Below are 19,853 nucleotides of genomic sequence, written 5' to 3'. Positions count from 1 at the left end.
AGTCATGGCTTGAATGTAGCATAATTAAAAGCAACATGTGGACGTGTGCACGTGTGTGTGTGTGTGTGTGTGTGTGTGTGTGTGTGTGTGCTTGCGCGCACGTGTGCATTCATGTGTGAAGAACAGATTATACTTGTATGGATGCGCAAGAAAGACTAGGCTTCTCTCTTCTCTTTTTCAGCATCCAGCTGTGTGTGCTCACATTCTGTCAACTGTTCACAAAGGTGGAAGTTGAGGTAAGCTGTTCAAATGCTGCCTTGGGGGCTTAAGATGCAGCCTCTGCCCAGACTTCAAATCCTAACTTAGAGGCACCTTTCGAATTACCCCTAGTCTGATAGATTCGGTTTCTGAGCCCCTGCTGTGAGATTTAGCTCCTGGAATCAAGCCATCAAGCACATGTAACTTCTGAGACCTTCCAACATGCTAATCACTCGGGTGGGTGAAATGTGCCTCCTTTCTTCCCACCCTGTGCATTTTCATGCTACCCCATGGTGCAGCCAGCCTCCTCAAAGGCAGATTGTATGAAAGTTGAGAGGTAAGACTTGAGATGTGGACAGGAGAACCCAGTTTTGGATGCTTTCCCTTACAGTGTGCTTTCATGCCTGGGAACCCCTAGGGAGTTTTGTGCAGCCCGGGTCCTGTTCACAGGACAGTCTGAGTTTCAGGAGCAGATGGAGAATGAGAAAATGACTAGAACCTTTTCAAAATTTGGACACAAATTTGAAGACCCCAAGAGTTGGTTCCACATAGCAAGTGAGACCCTCAGGTCTTTATTGAAGGCTACGGTATTGGCATCTGAGACTCTAGCCTGGGCGCTCCAATGGCATCTGTGGGTTAGGCAATGGAAGTGGGGGCTGGAGAGATGGCACAGAGGTTAAGAGCACCGGCTGCTCTTCCGGAGGATCGGGGTATGATTCCCAGCACCCACATGGCGTTCGCTGCCCTCTTCTGACCTCTGCAAACACTGTACTTGTAGTGCTAGCATAAACGCAGGCAGAAACACTCCTACACATAAAATAAAAATAAATAAAATTTTTTAAAAAAGAAAGGAAACCTTATCCTTTTGTGTGTACTACGGAATTCTGAGTGAGGGCTTGTGTTCTAAGTGGCAGGACTATGGCATTTAAAATACTATTTTTCCTTGCTGGATAACTTAATCGTTGACTACGTATAGGTAAGTAGCAATCCCGAGTGAGTTAGAGGTCAGAATGAGTTTAAACTTCAGTGAGTTCTGTGGAGATTTGCATGCTGTCTGCGTACTTTGAAGATACCTTCTTGTGGGTGTCACTGTTTACCTCTACACTTTGAAAACATCTGTCAGCATAGTCAGAAAATGGGGCAGAGCATTGACTCTTGGGATAATCCTAGTTGTTCCTAGTTGTTCCTGTGGAGGCAAAGAGCTAATCTGTGTGCCACAGCGTTAAGCAAGCACGAAGGCAAATGCAGTGAACTGGGGGTCTTCTCAGAGCCTGTGAATGGTTAGAGCACAAAGCTCTGCACAGGGGACAGTTGGGGCGAATTCACACTATTGTCCCTGCAGGCCCCCAGCACTGACCGCTCTTCTTTAGTAACTTCTTATGTGGTCTGGCTCTCGTTGCTTTTTCTAAAAGAGAAACCAACCAACCTATACTTAAAACAACCTTGTTATCATGTCCGAAGACTTGAAAGCTATAACACACACACACACACACACACACACACACACACACACACACACCACACTATACATACACAGCACACACACACACCACACCACACTATACATACACAGCACACACATACACCATACACATGCAACACACTATGCATATATGTACAGCACACACACATACTATACACACACACATATGCACACCCCGCACCACACTATACATACACAGCACACACATACATCATACACCTGCCACACACTGTAGATATATGTACAACACACACACATACTATGCACACACACCACACATACACCTATACCTACCACACACACACCACATACACACACTACACACACACACCATGCACTATACACATATATAACATATACTACATTCATACACATCACACACACACTATACACACACACACATTCTACATATAGACACAGAGACCACACACACACCACACACTATTTACACATACACACACCATACACATATTGCACATACACGCCACATACCATACACACACACCACATACACAATATACACACACACCACACACACATCACACACATACAATACACAGCATATATACATATACACACCATTCATACACATACCACACACATACAATACACACACACCACATACACACACTACATACTATACACACACCACACACTATATACACATACACACACCATACACATATCACACACACACACCACACACATCACACACATACAATACACATCATATGTACATACACACACCATCCATACACATACCACACACATACAACACACACACACACACACACACACACACACCCCAACACCAACACCACACACATACCTCACCATCGGTTACCCTTTTCTCTAAACCAACCATTCTCTAGTGAAGAGCCAGCTGCAGATGTGGAGTGCACACAGCCTGCCTTGCACATGTGTCAGTGATGAAACTGAGTTACGTCAGGGTCCATAAGTTCCTCTTCTTGTCTGACTGCTCTTGCCACATTTCCTTTCTGTGTCAGAAAAAAAAAAAAGCAAAAGGGAAATTACAGTATATGCATTCTCCTTCTGGCAAAGGAAAGAATGTGTTCTTTGTCCCACAACTTCACAGAGCGACGTTCAGCCTTGTTGAACAGAGTTGAATCAGGGAGCTGAGCTGATCTATTTGGGTTGTGGTGCAGAACTGGAATTTATTGACTTTTAAGTTCAGCATTCCTATTTCTGTTCTATTTATTTTGGACTTACAGTTCTTTCTCCCATGGAGTTTCCTGACTGCTTTACTCACTTTTTTTTTTTAATGGTACCAGGAATATCGTGCAGGGTTTGACACAAGCTAGACAAGGGTTCTATCACTCAATTTCATATATCACCAGCATTTTTTAATCCCATTTTAACAAAGAATATTGCCAAGCTGCCCAGATGGGCCTCAAACTTGCAACTCTCCTGCCTCGATGTCTCAGTAGGTAAGATTCAAGATGTATAACCACCATGCCTGGGTCTAATAGCTTCACGACGTTTTAATATTTTAGTTCTCCACTGTTTGACTATAACTCAGAAATGCAGCCCAGTGGCTTTCCAGGCAGAAGCATGGCCACGCCCTCCCACAGACTAATGTATGCTGCTGAGACTCAGGCTTCTCTGTGAGTTCAGCGACAGAGCTGAGATGCCCCACAGGAAGCTTGCTTGATGGTCATTTGTCCCTGGGATTGCCCGTGTCTGGGCAGTTTAGAAGCATCTCTCTCTCTCTCTCTCTCTCTCTCTCTCTCTCTCTCTCTCTCTCTCTCTGATGATGATGATGATGATGATGATGATGATGATGATGGAAATCTTTCTTTCCATTGCCAAGCCATTGTTGTAAACATGCTACCCAAACACCTTTAACCTTGAATAAACCTGTCAAGACTCAAGAGCATGGCACAAGTTTTACACATTTTGAAAGTGAACTTGGGTGAGTGGTGGCGATGATCATTGTACGTTATGTAACTTTTTATGCCTTCAAAAAAAAAAATCGGCTGCCTAGGAGAAGTCCCAGTGCAGTCCTATAGAACAGGCAGTATGTTCACAGAAAGGATTTTTATGTAAACGTTATACACTGTACTTGTTCAAATCTAGACTAAAAAAGGCTTCTCCACACAGGCTTTCTAGGCTATGTGGTAGAGCCTGTTGCTTCTTGGCTGCAAACCTGTTGAACACCTTACAATTTTAAATGCTGTAGGCAGTTATGATAAAACGATAAATCCTTATACATCTAAAAACATGTAGAAACATCTCCATTGCAATCTCACAAGATCATCATCATATACTTGGCCCATTGCTGAACACGGCGTTTGTTTGTACCCGTATGTTTGAATAATTTAAATATGCAAAGACCTTAGAATTATTTATAATTTTTGTATCTAAAACAGACCTTTTAGACCACCCCGATTTCACACCTTCACATAAATACACACCAGCCACAGTTACACTTGTCCTGCTTAGCAAAGCCACTTGGCTCTGAAACTTGACAAAATTCTGAAATTTCTCGATATTAGTAGACATGAGCATTATAAAAAGGGTCATGTTTTTCTTATTGCTACCTGCCTATATGTGTGAAAATTGCTTCAACTTCTCTAAATCTGTGTTCTCACTGGTGAATGAGGATAATAACACTCTTTAATGCGGTTGTGAAATTTAATAAGGCTACTTATGTGGTAAGCGCTTGTTAAGCATTAATTTTTACATCCTACCTCATCTGGCAGTGTTCTTCCCTTGGGAAGGGAGCACAACGGATGCTGATAACAGTCTTGGCTTTTTCCCCATTTTCTCTCTGGAGCTTTAGAGAAAGGAATTATAAGAGCTACAGCGTCACATTTGTTAGCGTTGACCTAACCGTGGTTTTGCTTTCTAAGACAAAGGAAGATGGTCATAGTGCCAGCAGTAGCTGTCTTCCCCTTCTCAGTCAGTAATTGGTAAGATGTGCTTGACGTGGTTACGAAACAATGAGAAAACTAGTTTCACAGGTGTTCAGTGCTGGTGGCAGGCGTGGTCCTGGGTATTGGGTAAGTATGGCTATAATACCCCGAGTTTTTCCTGAATCTTTTGTATGGTTTGAGGCTTGAGGAGACATGGGGACCGTAAAACACGAAGCACAAAGTTGTGAAACAGGACAATAAATCTTAAACGGGGACAGACTGTGAGACAAGGTATAGCACGGTAGGAAACAGAGAATATTGAGGCAGGGAGGGGAGCAGGAACTTAAGGGCCAGAGGCAGATGGCAGATTCAGTAAAACAGGGGATGCATTCCCATGGCTGCCTCACTGTTTTCTGAGTTCAAAGTAAACTGTCACTGGCTTTTTTAAAACCAGAAGAATTGTCTGGCAATTTTTTTCTCTCTATCTTTTTTTTTAACATGGGGAGGGGAGTCAAGAGGGTAGTAGAGGCAGAGGCAGAGAAAGGCAGAGAGAGAGAGAGAGAGAGAGAGAGAGAGAGAGAGAGAGAGAGAGAGAGGCTACCTGTGAGCACATGGAGAGAGGGGAAAGGGAATAGGGGGAGGGGGGGAAGAACAAGAGCTTATCTGGCAATTTCAAAACCTTATTCCTTTATTATTGTTTTTGTTAGAATTTTAATAAACATTTATTTTAACCCGTTTTCATCTTCGAATTCCGTACAACGCAAATGTAATAAATTTTACTATGTTAGGGCAGAGGGAAGTTTCAGGCGTTGATCTGCAGTTTGTCCTTCTAGATATATAAAGTGATGTGGAGACCTCTGGTGGCTTGCTCGGTTTTTCCACTGTAAAGAGTGAGACGCTCAGTAGAGACTTCTGATCAGAAAGGACCTTAAGAGATTATGGAGTCCGAGTTACTCATTTGGCAGAAGGACCTGAAGCCTGAAAAGGCTAAATGCCTTTCCCAGGCTCACACAGCAGGATTCTTCTCCAGCATGCTGTTGCCCATAGCACATTGTTCTGCAAGCCCTTCATTTTGTCTTAAAAATGCTTCATGTATCCCATCATGCTCTGCATCCTTATTCCTCATTCCATGCCCCAAGGTCTCTCCTGGGACCATGACAGAATTTTCCAGGCTCTTCTTTCTCTGCTCCCAATGTCTTCCTTTCTGGTACCCAACCACCCACGTTATTGCCCAAAACAGACTGGGATGGAGAGATGGTTCAGCAGTTAAGGGCTGCTCTCCCATTGGACCTGGGTTAAATTCCCACCACCTGTATGGTGGCCCGTACCCTCTTCTGGCTTCAATGGCCAATGCATGCAAGTGGTGAATAGACATATATGCAGGCAAAACACCAGTGAAGTAAAGCAAACAAAAGAACCTTAGGCCTTGGGGTTGGGGATTTAGCTCAGTGGTAGAGCGCTTGCCTAGCAAGTGCAAGGCCCTGGGTTCAGTCCCCAGCTCCGAAAAAAAAAAAAAAAAAAAAAAAAAAAAAAAGAACCTTAGGCCTTGTCCTGACCCACTGCTTTGTTCAGACTTCATCGGTGTCACCAATATCCCAAGATTCATAGCCTGCTTTATCATACTTGAATAGAGGTCCACCTGAAAAAAACTGGTATTTTTTTGAAGAAATCTTTTTTTTTCCCCTTTTAAGTTCTAGCGTGTCGTTTATGTGTGACCCTGGCTATGTTGTTTAATCTTTGAAGCCACATTTTTGTTGTAAGTTAAAAAGCGAACACTTCCTTTTAAACGGTAGGGTTTGCCTCAGGACTGCCGGAGCCATCTGCAGCACCCCTGTGATAAGGTATCCACCACAGAGTAGTGGCTCTTGTTGGCTGATTTGGCTCATCCTTGTGATACATCCCTGCCAGGCTTCATGCAGAGTTTCCTGTCAGGGAGGGACTTCAGGGCCACACCGTCAGGGCTTGGTGTACTGACTGGCACCTGTGAGGTCTGTTCTCCAGCAATATTTGTTGAGTGAACTCGAGTCATGATACCTTGAGTCATTTCATCTTTATACGTTATAATTCTTTATGATATAAATAAGAGAGCTAATGAAACGGTACATATGGAACATATAGCATGGTCACTGCTCAGAAATGTATTTCAGTAAGTAGAGATCAAATGGATGGCGCTTTCCTATGATCCAGGGCTGGATTTTCTCTAGAACATTCTCTACAGCGTTAGCGTTTTGTGGTGGTCTTTCTTCCCGTCTGCCACCCACCGCATTGGCTACATTTTCTTGCCCCCAGCTCCATTCAAAAATTTTAATTTCCTACTCCCTGTTCTCATGCTCCAGGAAAAGAAAATGCTCCCGTAGGAGAAAATAAAGTCTGGCCAGCCTTGGGCTGAGCCTGGACCATGTGATTTCTGTAGCATTGGGTAGGGGGGCTAAGATTTTAAACCCATGTATAATTGAATTTAACATAAGGGATTCCAATGATGTATTGATCTATCTTATTAAGATGTGGATCTTTGTTTGGGTAAAAATTAAAAAAGGGCCTGACCAGCTCTTGCTTGTCACTGCTCCACACTGGCCCCCTCGTACTCTCGGACCTGCGCAGTGGCTCCCTGGTGTTAGTTCTGGCACTGTAGGGCCATATAGAGCTAACATTAATTTATCTCGGCAATGGCTGGTTCCATAGTGGCACCACAGCACGTTAGCCTAGTTCTAGCCCCAGGGGCCTCTCCATTTCCATTGCTAGTTGCCCTGGCCAAATGCTGGCCAGCCAGGAACTCTAGTCCCAGCTACCCAGTAATATCAAGACTCAACAAACTGTAACCCAACAACTGTATTTATATGTTATTCTCAATCTACAATACACCCACACAATAAACTTACAACCAATTGATAAGGATATAAACCGCCTACCTAGATAAGATAAATTTGCCTACAGAAATTCATCCCAGCTACCTTGGCAGTTCAGGACCACTGGATTCTGGGTCATCCTTCTCTGTCTCCGTCTTGATTCTCCCTCCTCCTCCTTCTCTCCCTCCCTACAAAAACTTTGTCACCGCCTTATTCTTTTACTATCCAGTCATGACCTGGATCTAACTTGTGCCAGCCCTCACCTGCATACTGACATCGACCTCCAGATTTTCTTTAGAGAAGAGGATCTTAATAATCCTGTCCGGAGTACTGTGAGTGCTGACAGGACTATATTGAATATGGAACTAAAGCCTTCTTGGTGTTTGAAAACCATAAAATAAAGGGGTTAAGGAGAGGAAGACCTCCCTCCTAGGTCTAGCATTGGTAAGAGGCAGCAAAGATAGGCAGATCTCTGTGCCTCTTCATCCAGCAGCCAGTGAGCTCTGGGTTCAGTGAGAGACTTTGTCTCAAAAACAACTAAAGAGGAAAGCAATAGAGGAAGGCATACCGAATTTGACCTTTGGCCTCCACATACATGTGCATGTATGAGCACATACACCGATATATATGACTTAGGCACTCACACGCACACACACACACACACTCGCACACGCACATGTGCATGAACTTAAAAGACAGTGAGGACATTACAAATCAGGTGTCAGTGTCAGGTAGAGAGTAAAATCAAGTTAAAAATGAAATCCCCCTCCCCCAAAAAAAAGAAAGAAAGAAAGAAAAAAGTGACAGAAGAAAAGCCACAAAGCCACTTGTGAAGTTTAATTCTTTTAGGTAGGAAAAATAACAACAACAACAACAACAAAAAGACCCATTATTTTTGATCAAATAACTAAAGTGTAGTTGACATTGAAATGCGTAAAATAGATAATACTATAAAAGATTTATTTTTAAAGAAAAGGTGGGGTGAGGGGGAAGTCCTTTTCACATAAAATGGAGATGAAGAGAATCTAACTCTGAGGGGGCGATGTTAGGCACTGCCGCGTTACAAATTCCAGAACTGTAGGCTTCAGTTCTCTTCAGTAGCACGGTGAAGCCGGTGGGTGACCACGGCCATCTTTTGAGAGTTGAGGCAGTTTAACAGAGTCAACACAGCCAGGCTTCTGTGTCCCAAGTCCAAGCCCAGGGTCCCTTCCATGACATACAGCATGAGCTCTACGAAGACCACAGTTGAGGCGTGCTGACCGGTCACTTAATGTATTTAGTGTTTAGTGTCTTGGGCCCAAGGGTTGCTATGGAAAGATGTCTGTCTTTCAGTTTATGCCTGTGCAAGCACCAAGTGAGGAAGAGAGGAATGATCCTGTCCTTTTCGCCAGTAGAGTCCGGAATTTGATGGCGGAGTAAGTATGTCCTGGAGATTCCAAATGATAAAGAGAATTACTGATGTCATTAAATATAGCTTGATGCTGTCCCCCCTCCCCCGGTGATTCTCCATCACCAACTCATTTGATAAGTAAAATGGTCTGCTGAGGGACACTGGCAGCAACACAGTCTTCAGATGCTTCCCAGGCGTCGCCTCAAATGGATGAAAGTATGACAGGTAGAAAGAGCAGCTAGCATCTGTCACAGATGCTGGCCTGTCACTACAGCGCCTTGGGGTGGTTTAGGAACTCTTTCTGAGGCCACTTTCCTCTTACTTCCTGCACCACCCAAGGCCCAGTGTTTTAAAGGTGTCAACGATTACAGCCTCCATGAGGAAGAGCTCGTAGAAAGGATACACAGAAAAGGAAAACAGTTACCCCATGGAAGGACGGCTGGAACTGCATTTACGAACTGCACAGCAGTGAAGTGAATATTTCCTGCACGTAAGGGGGTTTTAACTGGCCAGGATTTTGTTTAGATAGATCACCCGGCCTGTAAGGAAAGACTGTATTATGCTGGGTGACCACCCAGGCAGCCTCAAGGCCCTCTGAAGTTATTCCTTTACCCAGGTGCCTCGTCCTTCTGTGAGCCCCACTAGGAGGCTTGGGGCCAATAGACACACAGATCCCCTCCACCTCCCCCGGACGGAAACTCTGAATCTGACTTTGTCCTGGCTAGTTCTATATCAGCTTGGCACACGCTAGAATCATTCGGGAAGAGGGATTTTCAGAAAAATGCTTCCATGGGATTTGCTCATCGTCAAGTCTGTAAGGCATTTTTCATCTTTTCTTTTCTGTGGGAGGACTTTTAAAAATATATATATTATTTCTTTTATTTTTGAGATTATAATATCTCCTATTTCCTCCTTCTTTTTCAACCCTCTAAGTCCTCCCATATAGCCCTGCCCACCCCTCTCAAATTCATGGCCTTTCCTTTCATTGAGCGAGTGAGTGTGTGTGTGAATGTGTGTGTTAGTGGTGTGTGTGTGTGTGTGTGTGTGTGTGTGTGTGTAAATACATAACACAGATACTCAGTCTGTATAATGTGACTTGTATGCATGTTTTCAGGGCTGACCGGTATTGGAGAACCAATAGGTGTGCTCTTCCCTGAGGAACAGTTTGTCTCCCCCTTTCAGCATTTCTTAGTTTGTGGTGAATTTTCTTAATTACTGATTGATGTGGGAGGGTTCACAGTGGGTGGTGTTAAACATCTTGGTTGGTGGTCCTGGGAGCTGTAAGAAGACAGACCGAACAAGCCATAAGGAGCAAGCCAGTAAGCAGCACTCCTCTGTGGTACTCGCATCAGCACCTGTCTTCAGGTTCCTGTCCTACTTGAGTTCCTGTCCTGACTTCCTTCGGTGATGGACTGTTACCTGGAAATACAAGTGAAATAAACCCTTTCTTTTCATGATGTTTTATCACAATAGAAATCCTAAGGCCAGATTTTGTATCCATTCCCCATAAGCACAAAAGTAACTTTGTTTTCCAAATAGGATAAATGTTTATGGAAACATTTTTGCTATTGAGGATACTTGGGTGTGCTCATTTTATTTAGTTTCTAAACCAGCTACAATTTTTGTTTTGATTTTTTTCTTCCCACAATGTAAAAGCAAATTTTGTAACTATATGCCCATTGGTGTCTAAAAATGAAAAAAATAAATATCAGAACTAGAAAGAGTTTGTATCCTATATCTCGGTTTCCCAAAGTATACCGAAAAACAAAGAAGAGATTTATTCAAAATTAGCTTTTATTCATGCACAGTGAATGGGTTGAGTGATGGCGTCTCAGAAAAAGTAAGAGGACCAGTCACCCCACCCCTGAGCTCCTTTTCCTAATGTATAAAATGGACAGTAAAATTACTGCTTTGTCTTCCACATGTTTTTTATTTGAGACAAGTCAGAAAGTAGACAGTGAAACCACCTGAAAGTGTGCCAGCTTATGGCAGCTCTCAGGAGACCAGAGTGCACACCGAGACCTGTGTTACAATGTGACAGGCAGAAAGCAATGATGGGCACAGCTCGTGCTCTCCCCACTGAGCGCTGTGCGTGCCCTTAAATCACATTGTCTAGCTTGGTGCCCACAGCAGTCCTGAGGTGAGGAAGGCAACAGGCCCAGCTACTGAGCAGTTTCACCAGAATTACATGAGAGGGTGATGGTGTGGGACTCAAGCCTGCGTTTCCTATCACCAGACCCCCACATCACTATTACGCTGTACGATTTATAACATTACAAATAATGTGTTGGCTTTCTGGTTAGAATGCAAAATACATATTTTCAGTTCTACAGACAGACAGAGAGGGCGGGCGCTTCACTGGGTGAGACTGGAAAGGTGGCACACGAAGAGGAGAATCTGAGGACTCATTCACTCCTTTCCAGGCACCCAGCCCACTCAGCAGCTCAGGGGTGGTGGAAAACCATGGGCGTTTCGTTGAACTTTTTTTTTTTTTTTGTCTTACTGTTTGTAGAGCTTTGGAAATACCAGTAACGGATCACACCTATGAAGACTGCAGGCTGATGATCTCAGCGGGGCAGCTCACGCTGCCTATGGAGGCTGGGCTGGTAGAATTCACTAAGATTAGCCGGAAACTGAAGTAAGTGTATCCTTAAACCACTAAACCCTCATCGGTGTTCAAAAGTGGGACACCCCATCTCCGTTCTCTCTTTATTCTTGTTCAGCTCTCGTCCTATGGGGTGCTTAGCGGGAGAGGCAGAATGGTGGATTTAGCTTCTGCTTTTCAAATCTGTTTTTGTTTGGTCAAGAGTAACTGACACAGTGGTGTCTCTGCGAGCTGCCCACAGTAAGAAGCAGGAGTTGTCCCTCTGGATGTAGGTAGATCATCCTGACATTCACAATGCCCCAGGGCAGCTTCTGAGTACAGACCTTCGTATAAGAGGGTTTGCACCGTGGATGACACTGGCACACACTGCTTAGAACGTCATGTGGGAAAAACTGACCCAGACAGCTCTTATCACTTAAAATACCTTTCCTACACCTGCCTTTTGAAAAGGTGTGTGCTTGTGTGTATAAGTGTGTGTGTGTGTGTGTGTGTGTGTGTGTGTGTGTGTGTGCGCGCGCAATATCCTTATCCTTGTCCATTTTTATTTATCCTTACTAGGAATTTACAGGATTTATTGACCCCAATATCTTGTTTTTTTTTTTTCACTTTCAATAGCTGGTATCAGAGGAAGTGTGTATAGTTTAGTGAATCACCCATTGTACCATTTTTATCAATGATGCATTATCAACCTGAAAACTTTTTGAAAGAAATACTTATTATTTCCAATAACAACTTCAATAAGCAGCGGTCAACTTTCCAGATAATTTCAGGTTAAAATTACTGGATCGCTTCCTGGACCCCACTCTGCTCTTAGTGACCTTTCTTTCCTCCCAATGTTTTTTTGTTTTTGTTTTTGTTTTTTTGTCACTAATACCGACGTACTTTTAAAAACCAAATGCTTACACGTGTGCTTGGCTTGGTATGTCCTCTCAAATGTTTACTCGGTTCTGTTTTAAATTGATATAGAATATTTTCCCTTCCATAAACTTATAAAATAACACTCGTGAGAAACGGTCCATGTGACTTAGGACTGATAACACGTACTTGGAATCCTTTATCCAGGCTGGACTGGGACGGCATCCGAAAGCACTTGGACGAGTACGCGTCAATCGCAAGCTCCGCCAAAGGAGGCCGAATTGGAATCGAGGAGTTCGCAGAGTACCTGAAGCTGCCCGTTTCCGATGTCCTGCGACAACTTTTTGCTCTCTTTGACAGGGTACGTTAAGCTTCACCTTTAACATTTTTATTTTGGCCGGTCGCTACAGAGTGCAAGGCAGAGGGCTGACAAAACTTATCCGGTCAGTGTGAGAAGAACCAATGTAATTTAATGCCGTGAATACATCTTCCCCTTAGTATGGATAAGAGATACAGTTGTGGACATAGGTAGTGTAACATCGCATGGTGCGAACTAATTTAGGTATCTGCTCAGCAGTGTAGAATTGGAAATGTTTATAATTGGGATATATGTGTGTGTGTGTGTGTGTGTGTGTGTGTGTGTGTGTGTGTGTGTGTGTGTATGTTTGTAGTTAAACCTTCTAAAGGTATGTGGAATTTGTACATGGGTGACACGGATGGTAGTTTACTGTCCCGAACATTTCTGGACTGTCCCCGAAATGCACGAAGAGCAAATGGGTTCTATTTTTTACATGGAATTGCCTGACGGCGTTCATGTGAGCTGCCCACCCTCTTGCAAAATGTAAGCGGGTGCAGCGAGTCAGCTGATGAGTCAATCAGGAAAAATGAAATTAAGATTTCGAATTTCCCTTAAAAATTTTAGTATAAGGAGCATTAATATGGACTCTTCTGCTTATAGTTCTGAGTTTAGCACGTGTGTAGAAGCCTCTGACATTTCAGGCAAACTGGTCTTAAAAGAGTCTAAAAGTATACAAATACAGTAGTTCTCCTGAAGCTGTTCATTTGCAGTTAAACCTGCCTCCACCTTTAATCCCTTTTAATCATTAATCTGCAGTCCATCCCAGTCTTTATGCAAATCGAAGGCCATATGAATGGATTCGTATGGTATTAAAGTCCTCATTCAGCTGTCGTGATGACTGATCAATAAGTCGTTCCTGTTATTTCTCAATTGAGGAGGATTTGCCTTGAGTCCCACTGGGGTGTTTAAACGTGGCCTTCGCCTTCAGGCCTCCATGGTTCCCACCCTCACTGATGGCTCTCTGGACTTTTGTCTCATCAGCCCTCATTTCTTTACAGGTAGTTTGTTCTTTTGTAGTTTAAGTGGGAGAGAGCTGAAGGAGCGCTTACTCCCTCTTGCTGAATTCTAGAATCCTCGGTTACCTATCATCACCCAGAAAAGATATTTTTTAGTGAAGTCCCTCTGATGACAGACAAAACGAACTTCCTGACCCCCTACTCCTCTCTCTTCTTCATTCCTCCAGCATGGGTCATCTTCTTAGTGGTTTGTTTTGTGATCTTGTAGAACCGACTAGTCTTTTACATAATACAGGTTGGTCATCAAGCTTTTTCTGTTGGTAGTCCCTATGCAACGCTTCTGGGCTTGCTACAGCATTCAAATAACATGTCCTCTTACATGAAACAGCATATTCCTGTTACGGCGTGCTTAAAGCATAAGCTGATAAGCACAAGGTAAGGAAGAAAATGTACTGGACGTGATAACGCAAACTGATAAATTAGAGGTGCTTTTTACTTCATAGCTGCTGTTTTTGTTTCTTTTTTAAACTTATTCTTCTGTCATACGATATGACCCCAACCATAACCTCCTATCCTCCAACTCCCCCCTCACTCCCCTCTCCCCAAGATCTGCTCCTCCTCTCCCTTTCTCTTCAGAAAAGAACAGGCCTCCCAGTGACATCAACTAAACCCAGCGTAACAGGGTATAGTACGACTAGATACAAACCCTCATATCGAGGCTGGGTGAAGCAGCCCAGGAGGAGGGAAAGGATCACAAGAGCAAGCAAAAGAGTCAGAGACACCCGGTCTCCCACTATTAGGAGTCCCACAAAACGCCAAGCTAAACAACTACCACATGTATGCAGGGACCTAGCACAGGCCCATGCAGGCTCCATGGTCACTGCTTCAGTCTCTGAGCCTCTGTGAGCCCTGCTTAGTTGATTCTGTGGGCCATAGTTTCCTGCTGTCCTTGACCCCCTCTGGTTCCTACTTTCCTTCTCCCTCTCTCCTGTAGGGTTCCCTGAGCCACTTAATGTTTGGGCGTGGCTCTCTGCGTCTGTTCTCTTCAGCATAGCCAACACTGTTAGGAATCATTTCATTCACAAGCATTCACGCACGCACGTGTACATATGTATGTACATATAGGTGTCTTGAGGCTTAGACTCCCTCTCACGGCATGGGCCTCACGTTAAGCCAGTCATTGGTTGGCCACTCTCACAAGCTCTGAGCCTCTGTGACATTTCTACAGCCACTTTCGGTGGGCCTCAGAAACCATCCAAGTGGTATCCGGTGAAGTTTCCCTAGTCGACATGCCGACAGGAAGGGGTATGGCAGCACCGACATGCACGCGAGGAAAGGAGACGAGGAAATAGGAAGGGCGTGAACTGGGTAAATGGGGGCCAGCACAGCTCACCTCTAACATCCTCAGAGTCTCCTCATCAGCGTTAAGTAGCTTTTGTAGGACCTGTTCTGTACTTCTGGTGTCAAGCTAATGTAGCTGGCAGTTACAGGAGTATTACAGCCTCTGACTGGTGATACCTGCCAACAGTGGTGTTTCTCTATTGCATTTAAATACTGGAAGATTCAGGAGTGTGGGAGGGAGCTAAATGCAGGGATTAAAGCAATCGCCAGTCAGACAGATTGGCTTGTTCTCCCTGAGAGAAGGCAATTGGCTCAGAGAGTGACACCAGTGAGACCTGTAGCCTAGTTTACCAACCAGGTTTCTCCATGGACTGTTTCAATAGGTCTTTTTGGGTTTTTTTGTTTTTGTTTTGTTTCTGTTTCATTCTGTGGTGTGGAATACAAAGTGTCACTAATGCAAATATGATGTCTTCCTCCTTGACTCCTTAAGCAGTTTATGAGTTTGATTTGACTGTGCCTGTCCGTGGATTCTGCATGTGCACCTGTGTTGTTCACCGTGACTGAACAGGGTAACGTGATATTTCCTGGTTAGCCTACCTGCTTTATGAAACATCCCCACCCTCCTTCTCATGGTCTTCAATCTATTTATAAAACAGTGAAATGTTCATGGCACAATTTAGTAAAAAAAAAAAAAATTCAAAATGTCAGGATGATCCCAATTCTATACTAAAAAAATAAAAGAAAATTGTGGCAGGCCCCATAATTTGAACCATATACAGAATTAAAATGGACATGAAGAAACGTCCACACAGTGATGGGCCATGTAGCTTCAGGCTCATCCATAGCGATGCTATGAGATGAGGAGTTTTAAATCTGTTTCCCTAAATATATATATATATATATATATATATATATATATATATATATATATATGGAGAAGAGTTTTCTTATACAGAAGTCTTGAAAGAAGAGACAAAGGCATGAAAGGTGGGGCCAGGGTTCATCTGATAGATGGTGAGGGAGCTGTGCACTGAACTGGAAATAGTACAGGGGCAGCTGCCATGATTCCAGAACTGGGGAAGGAATTCATAGAAACATATTTCACTCCCCTTTCCACGTATAAATGTTTATTCCCTGTACTTGTCTTTCCATATAGACCAGGAGCTGCTCTTCTGCCTACCACATATTAAAAGAGAAAATTGTGCAGAGAATTAATGACTAATGTATTAAATAGTCTCTGTCTGTCTGTCCATCTGTCCATCTACTCACCCCCATCTGTCTCTGCCCTTCTCCTGTGTTTTCCATGCAGCTGCATGTCTGTGCCTGTGAAGATCTTCTTTGTTAAAAGCCGAGTTATGTAATCTCTGCCACACCTTGCGCACACACTGGCACATGCCAGGCCCGCTTCCCCCGTCTTGTGAAAAGATTGAGCTGGGACTATTAGACAGGGGAGCAAGGAGATGTAGCAACTTCAGGGGTACTGCTCTCAGTACCTTCTGGAGTAATTTCAGTGCTTAATGAGGACTGAGTATTCCTATTGATCTTATAGGAGCTGGGCGTTCTTGTGTGGAAAATGCCCACAGCTCTCTATGGACACTTCCCCTCTTTTCCTTTCTCCACGTCCCCTAAGCACCATGCATGTGTTAGGATTTGAGAGCTGGAAAAGCCCACTCTTTCCTCTCAGCTGCACTTTTAGGTAATCTACAGAAGCTGCATAATTATTACTACCAATCTGTCCCCAAAAAATGCTATTATTTCTATGTTAAATTAGATACTCAGATATTTGACTGTAGACAACTTAAAGGGTCCAAATGTGACAAGCCATTGTTTACTAGTTTGGAATAATTTCCTTTGGCAAGATCCTGTCTCTTTGAGAGGCGAAAGCAAAGGACTCTTTTTTTGTCTTTGGGTTTAATTTTTGCTTGTTTATTCTTATAAATATTTACTGAAATCTTCATGTCAAAGACTAATGAGGAAATTTGTTAAATGTTTAGAAATTTCAGAGACAATGGTTTAGAACAAAGGCCTCTCTATACTGTGTAGTAATAATTCAAATTAAGTGCTAAATTATTGGCCAGCATATTTGAAGGAATTTTAAAGCATTTAATGAAATTAAGAAATAATACCACCTAAGTTAGGAACAGTTTTAGGGCATCCATTTCTATAGATGCAACAATGTCTTGCCAGGACTATAACAGCGTCCTCTCTTATTAATCTCCTCGTAGAGTTTAAGTTTCATTCTTTCTTCTTCCCTCCCTCCCCTCCCTCCTTCCTTTCTTCCTTTCTTTTTATATGTAAGGGTGTTTTGCTTGCAAGCCTGTCTCTGTCCCACTTGTATATTGTGTATTGTCCCAGAGGCCAGAAGAGGGCATCAGATCCCCTGGAGTAAGAGCTATGGGCCAGCTTGTGGTTGCTAGGAATTTAACCAGGGTCCTCTAGAGGAACAGCCAGTGCTCTTGACCTCTGAGCCTTCTCCCCAGCCCTCCTCCGCCAGTGGGAAGTCGTAGTATATCAACTATCCTTACAGACACAAAGAAAAGAACGAGAACTTGATTTCTAGTCCCTCAGGTATAGTCTGACATGGGCTCAGACTCTAAGTAACCAATACCGTTCTCTTCACAGACCATTGTCTAGTAAGTCTTGGACGATTGCTATTTTCCTTTTTTTTTTTTTTTAAATTGCCAGGCGTCCTATTCCATTTCTGCTGTTTGGTACTGAGTTCTGGCAGCAGTGTGCCCTTTGATTAAGCATTACACAGGAAGGGTTTGTGTATCCTTGAGAGCTCTGGCAGCCCAGCCTTTCTGGCAGTTGTAACGTTCTGTAGATCTCTGATTGTTGTTTCATTCTGTGGAATGAATGCGTTTCTTTATCCCAAGCTCCTCCTGTCTGTCCTGTTCTCCGTGTACGTCTTGAGTGCCAATAATAACAAACGTTCTGGCTTGCCTCTTGCTGTTAGAGGCAGGGTGCTGTGGTACAGGGAGCTCGCTCCTGATGAAAATGAGAGTACTTAGTAGGCACCTTAAATGGCTGTAGAGGGATCAGGACATTAGCTGTCTTTTTAATTTCCATGTCAGTGTTGATTCAGTAAAGTAGTATTTGCTGGTTCCTGGGAGAAGAGCTCATCTTGATGTCAAGCCCAGCTATCCAGTCCTTTCATGAGGAAACTCACCTCATAATCTACCCGGCATAGTTAGAAGAAAAGGCTAAAACTTCTGGGTGGGATAGGTAAACTTTTCTACTTAATTTGTTTTGGAAGTTTGGCATTCTTGTATGTCTGAATATTTCTTTCCGGTTCTAAGTCTGACTTAGCTCTCTCCTTTTATCTATAAGTACCTATCTAATTGTAAGAATATATCCTTTATCTTTGTAGTCCACGGTTATCTGGGAAGTTCGAATCTGAAACAGAAAGGGGTTGTAACAATCTGGACTTCCTCACTGCGCCAAGTGAGGGATTCTGGCCTTCCCTGAGTGCACAGGGAAGTAAAGAGCAGGCTTTGTAAAGAAAAGACTGTGTTCGCCCCATTTCATCCTCACTCTGGAAAGAGCGAGAGTCCAGCATGAGGGACAGTTTGATACAGTTTCCATGGACTCCAGACAGCTTTTGATGTCACCCCACATGGCATTCTGACCAACAAATGATTGCCAAATTCAGAATGTCTGTTCTACACCATGTTGCAAGAGCTAAAGCCACTCCTGACAGAAAGGCTTTACCTTAGATGGTGGCTGGGCGTCCTCAGCGTAGACTCCGTCCCTTTCTGTGACGTTCAAATTCTACTTAGAGGCACGATGCACCTAGTAGGTTGTGGTCAGGAACACTTTTGAAAATGAAGCAACGCATAAACGTAGGGTTAGGGATGATGGTATGTAATATGTCTTTCACATTAGTAGAACCAGGTTCAAGGTGTGTGTGTGTGTGTGTGTGTGTGTGTGTGTGTGTGTGTGTGTGTCCTTCTGGCTCTAAACCGTTCCTGTGGATTTTCAAAGGACATTAATTCACTTCTTTCAAGGACACTCGTCACTGCAGTTTCCCCTCAACTGCTTCATGAGATTATGCGGCCTTCACCGTCAGTCAGTTTTAGCACACCACCAGCCTCCCGTGATTCCTTCTGTCATCTGTTGTGTAATTCTTTGTTCCACGCTTCCCCCCTAGAACCCAGGCTGCCGTTAACTGATTCCTGCCTTTCTGGACATTTCACACAACTGGAATGTCATGACACATAGTTCTCTATGTCTGGCTTTAGTTCACATGCTTTGAGGTGTATCCAGGTAGCGTGCACCAGCGATGAACTCATTTTGCTTATAGCATTTCTTTATATCAAATATCCATTCAGGAGCTGGTAGATGTTCAAGTTGTCTTTACACTTTGTACAAAGAGAAATAATATTACGAATGGTGTTTATCATTGTTTATTGTTTATCTCTTGTATCATTGTTTATCTCTTAAGTTAGTAGCTCTTCCCCCCCTAGATTGGGATTACATTTTCCATTTTATGTGGCCTCTTCTATCCTTTCCTGCAGGCTTCAGCAATGGCGTTTCCTCCTGGATAGCAATTCAGGTCGTTATAAATGCTCTAATAAATAACCATGGAGGATTATATGGTCCAGTAAAGAAAAGACTTACTCATCTAATAACAGCATTTTATTCTATCATGATTTATAATAACTGTTAGCCAAGTGTCTTCTTTCTTTACAATAGAAATGAGAGGAATTTAAAATGTAGCAAAATAACAAAACAATGTATCAGATGAGATACATTGTATACGATATTAACTGCTGACTTGGAAACATGGCTCCATGGTTGAGAGCACTGGCTGCCCTTCCAGAGGACTCAGGTTCAATTCCCAGAATCCACAGGGCGGCTGGCAACGATAACTTCAGTGCCAGGAGATCTGATTCCTTCTTTTTGTCTCCCTGGATTCTGCATGCATGAGGTACAAAGACATACA

The 19,853-nt window shown here is 43.4% G+C and overlaps 1 protein-coding gene across 5 annotated transcripts in view; it reads left to right on the top strand.

Moving 5' to 3' along the window:
- Lpcat2 (lysophosphatidylcholine acyltransferase 2) overlaps positions 1-19,853 on the top strand; it is a 64,347-nt gene that overhangs the window by 23,361 nt on the left and 21,133 nt on the right. For 4 of the 5 annotated variants that reach the window (XM_017601162.3, XM_039097419.2, NM_001271344.1 and 1 more), the window contains exons 8-11: positions 182-236; positions 8,736-8,818; positions 11,306-11,431; positions 12,461-12,614. In XM_017601162.3, coding sequence (XP_017456651.1) covers positions 182-236; positions 8,736-8,818; positions 11,306-11,431; positions 12,461-12,614 — 418 coding nt within the window. Of the gene's footprint in view, positions 1-181; positions 237-8,735; positions 8,820-11,305; positions 11,432-12,460; positions 12,615-19,853 lie in introns of those variants that run through there. The other variant, XR_010059956.1, reaches the window with a different exon arrangement.

The sequence above is a fragment of the Rattus norvegicus genome, chromosome 19 (assembly GCF_036323735.1).
Source record: "Rattus norvegicus strain BN/NHsdMcwi chromosome 19, GRCr8, whole genome shotgun sequence".
Lineage (NCBI taxonomy): Eukaryota > Metazoa > Chordata > Mammalia > Rodentia > Muridae > Rattus > Rattus norvegicus.
This window is presented reverse-complemented; position numbering and strand designations above follow the sequence as displayed.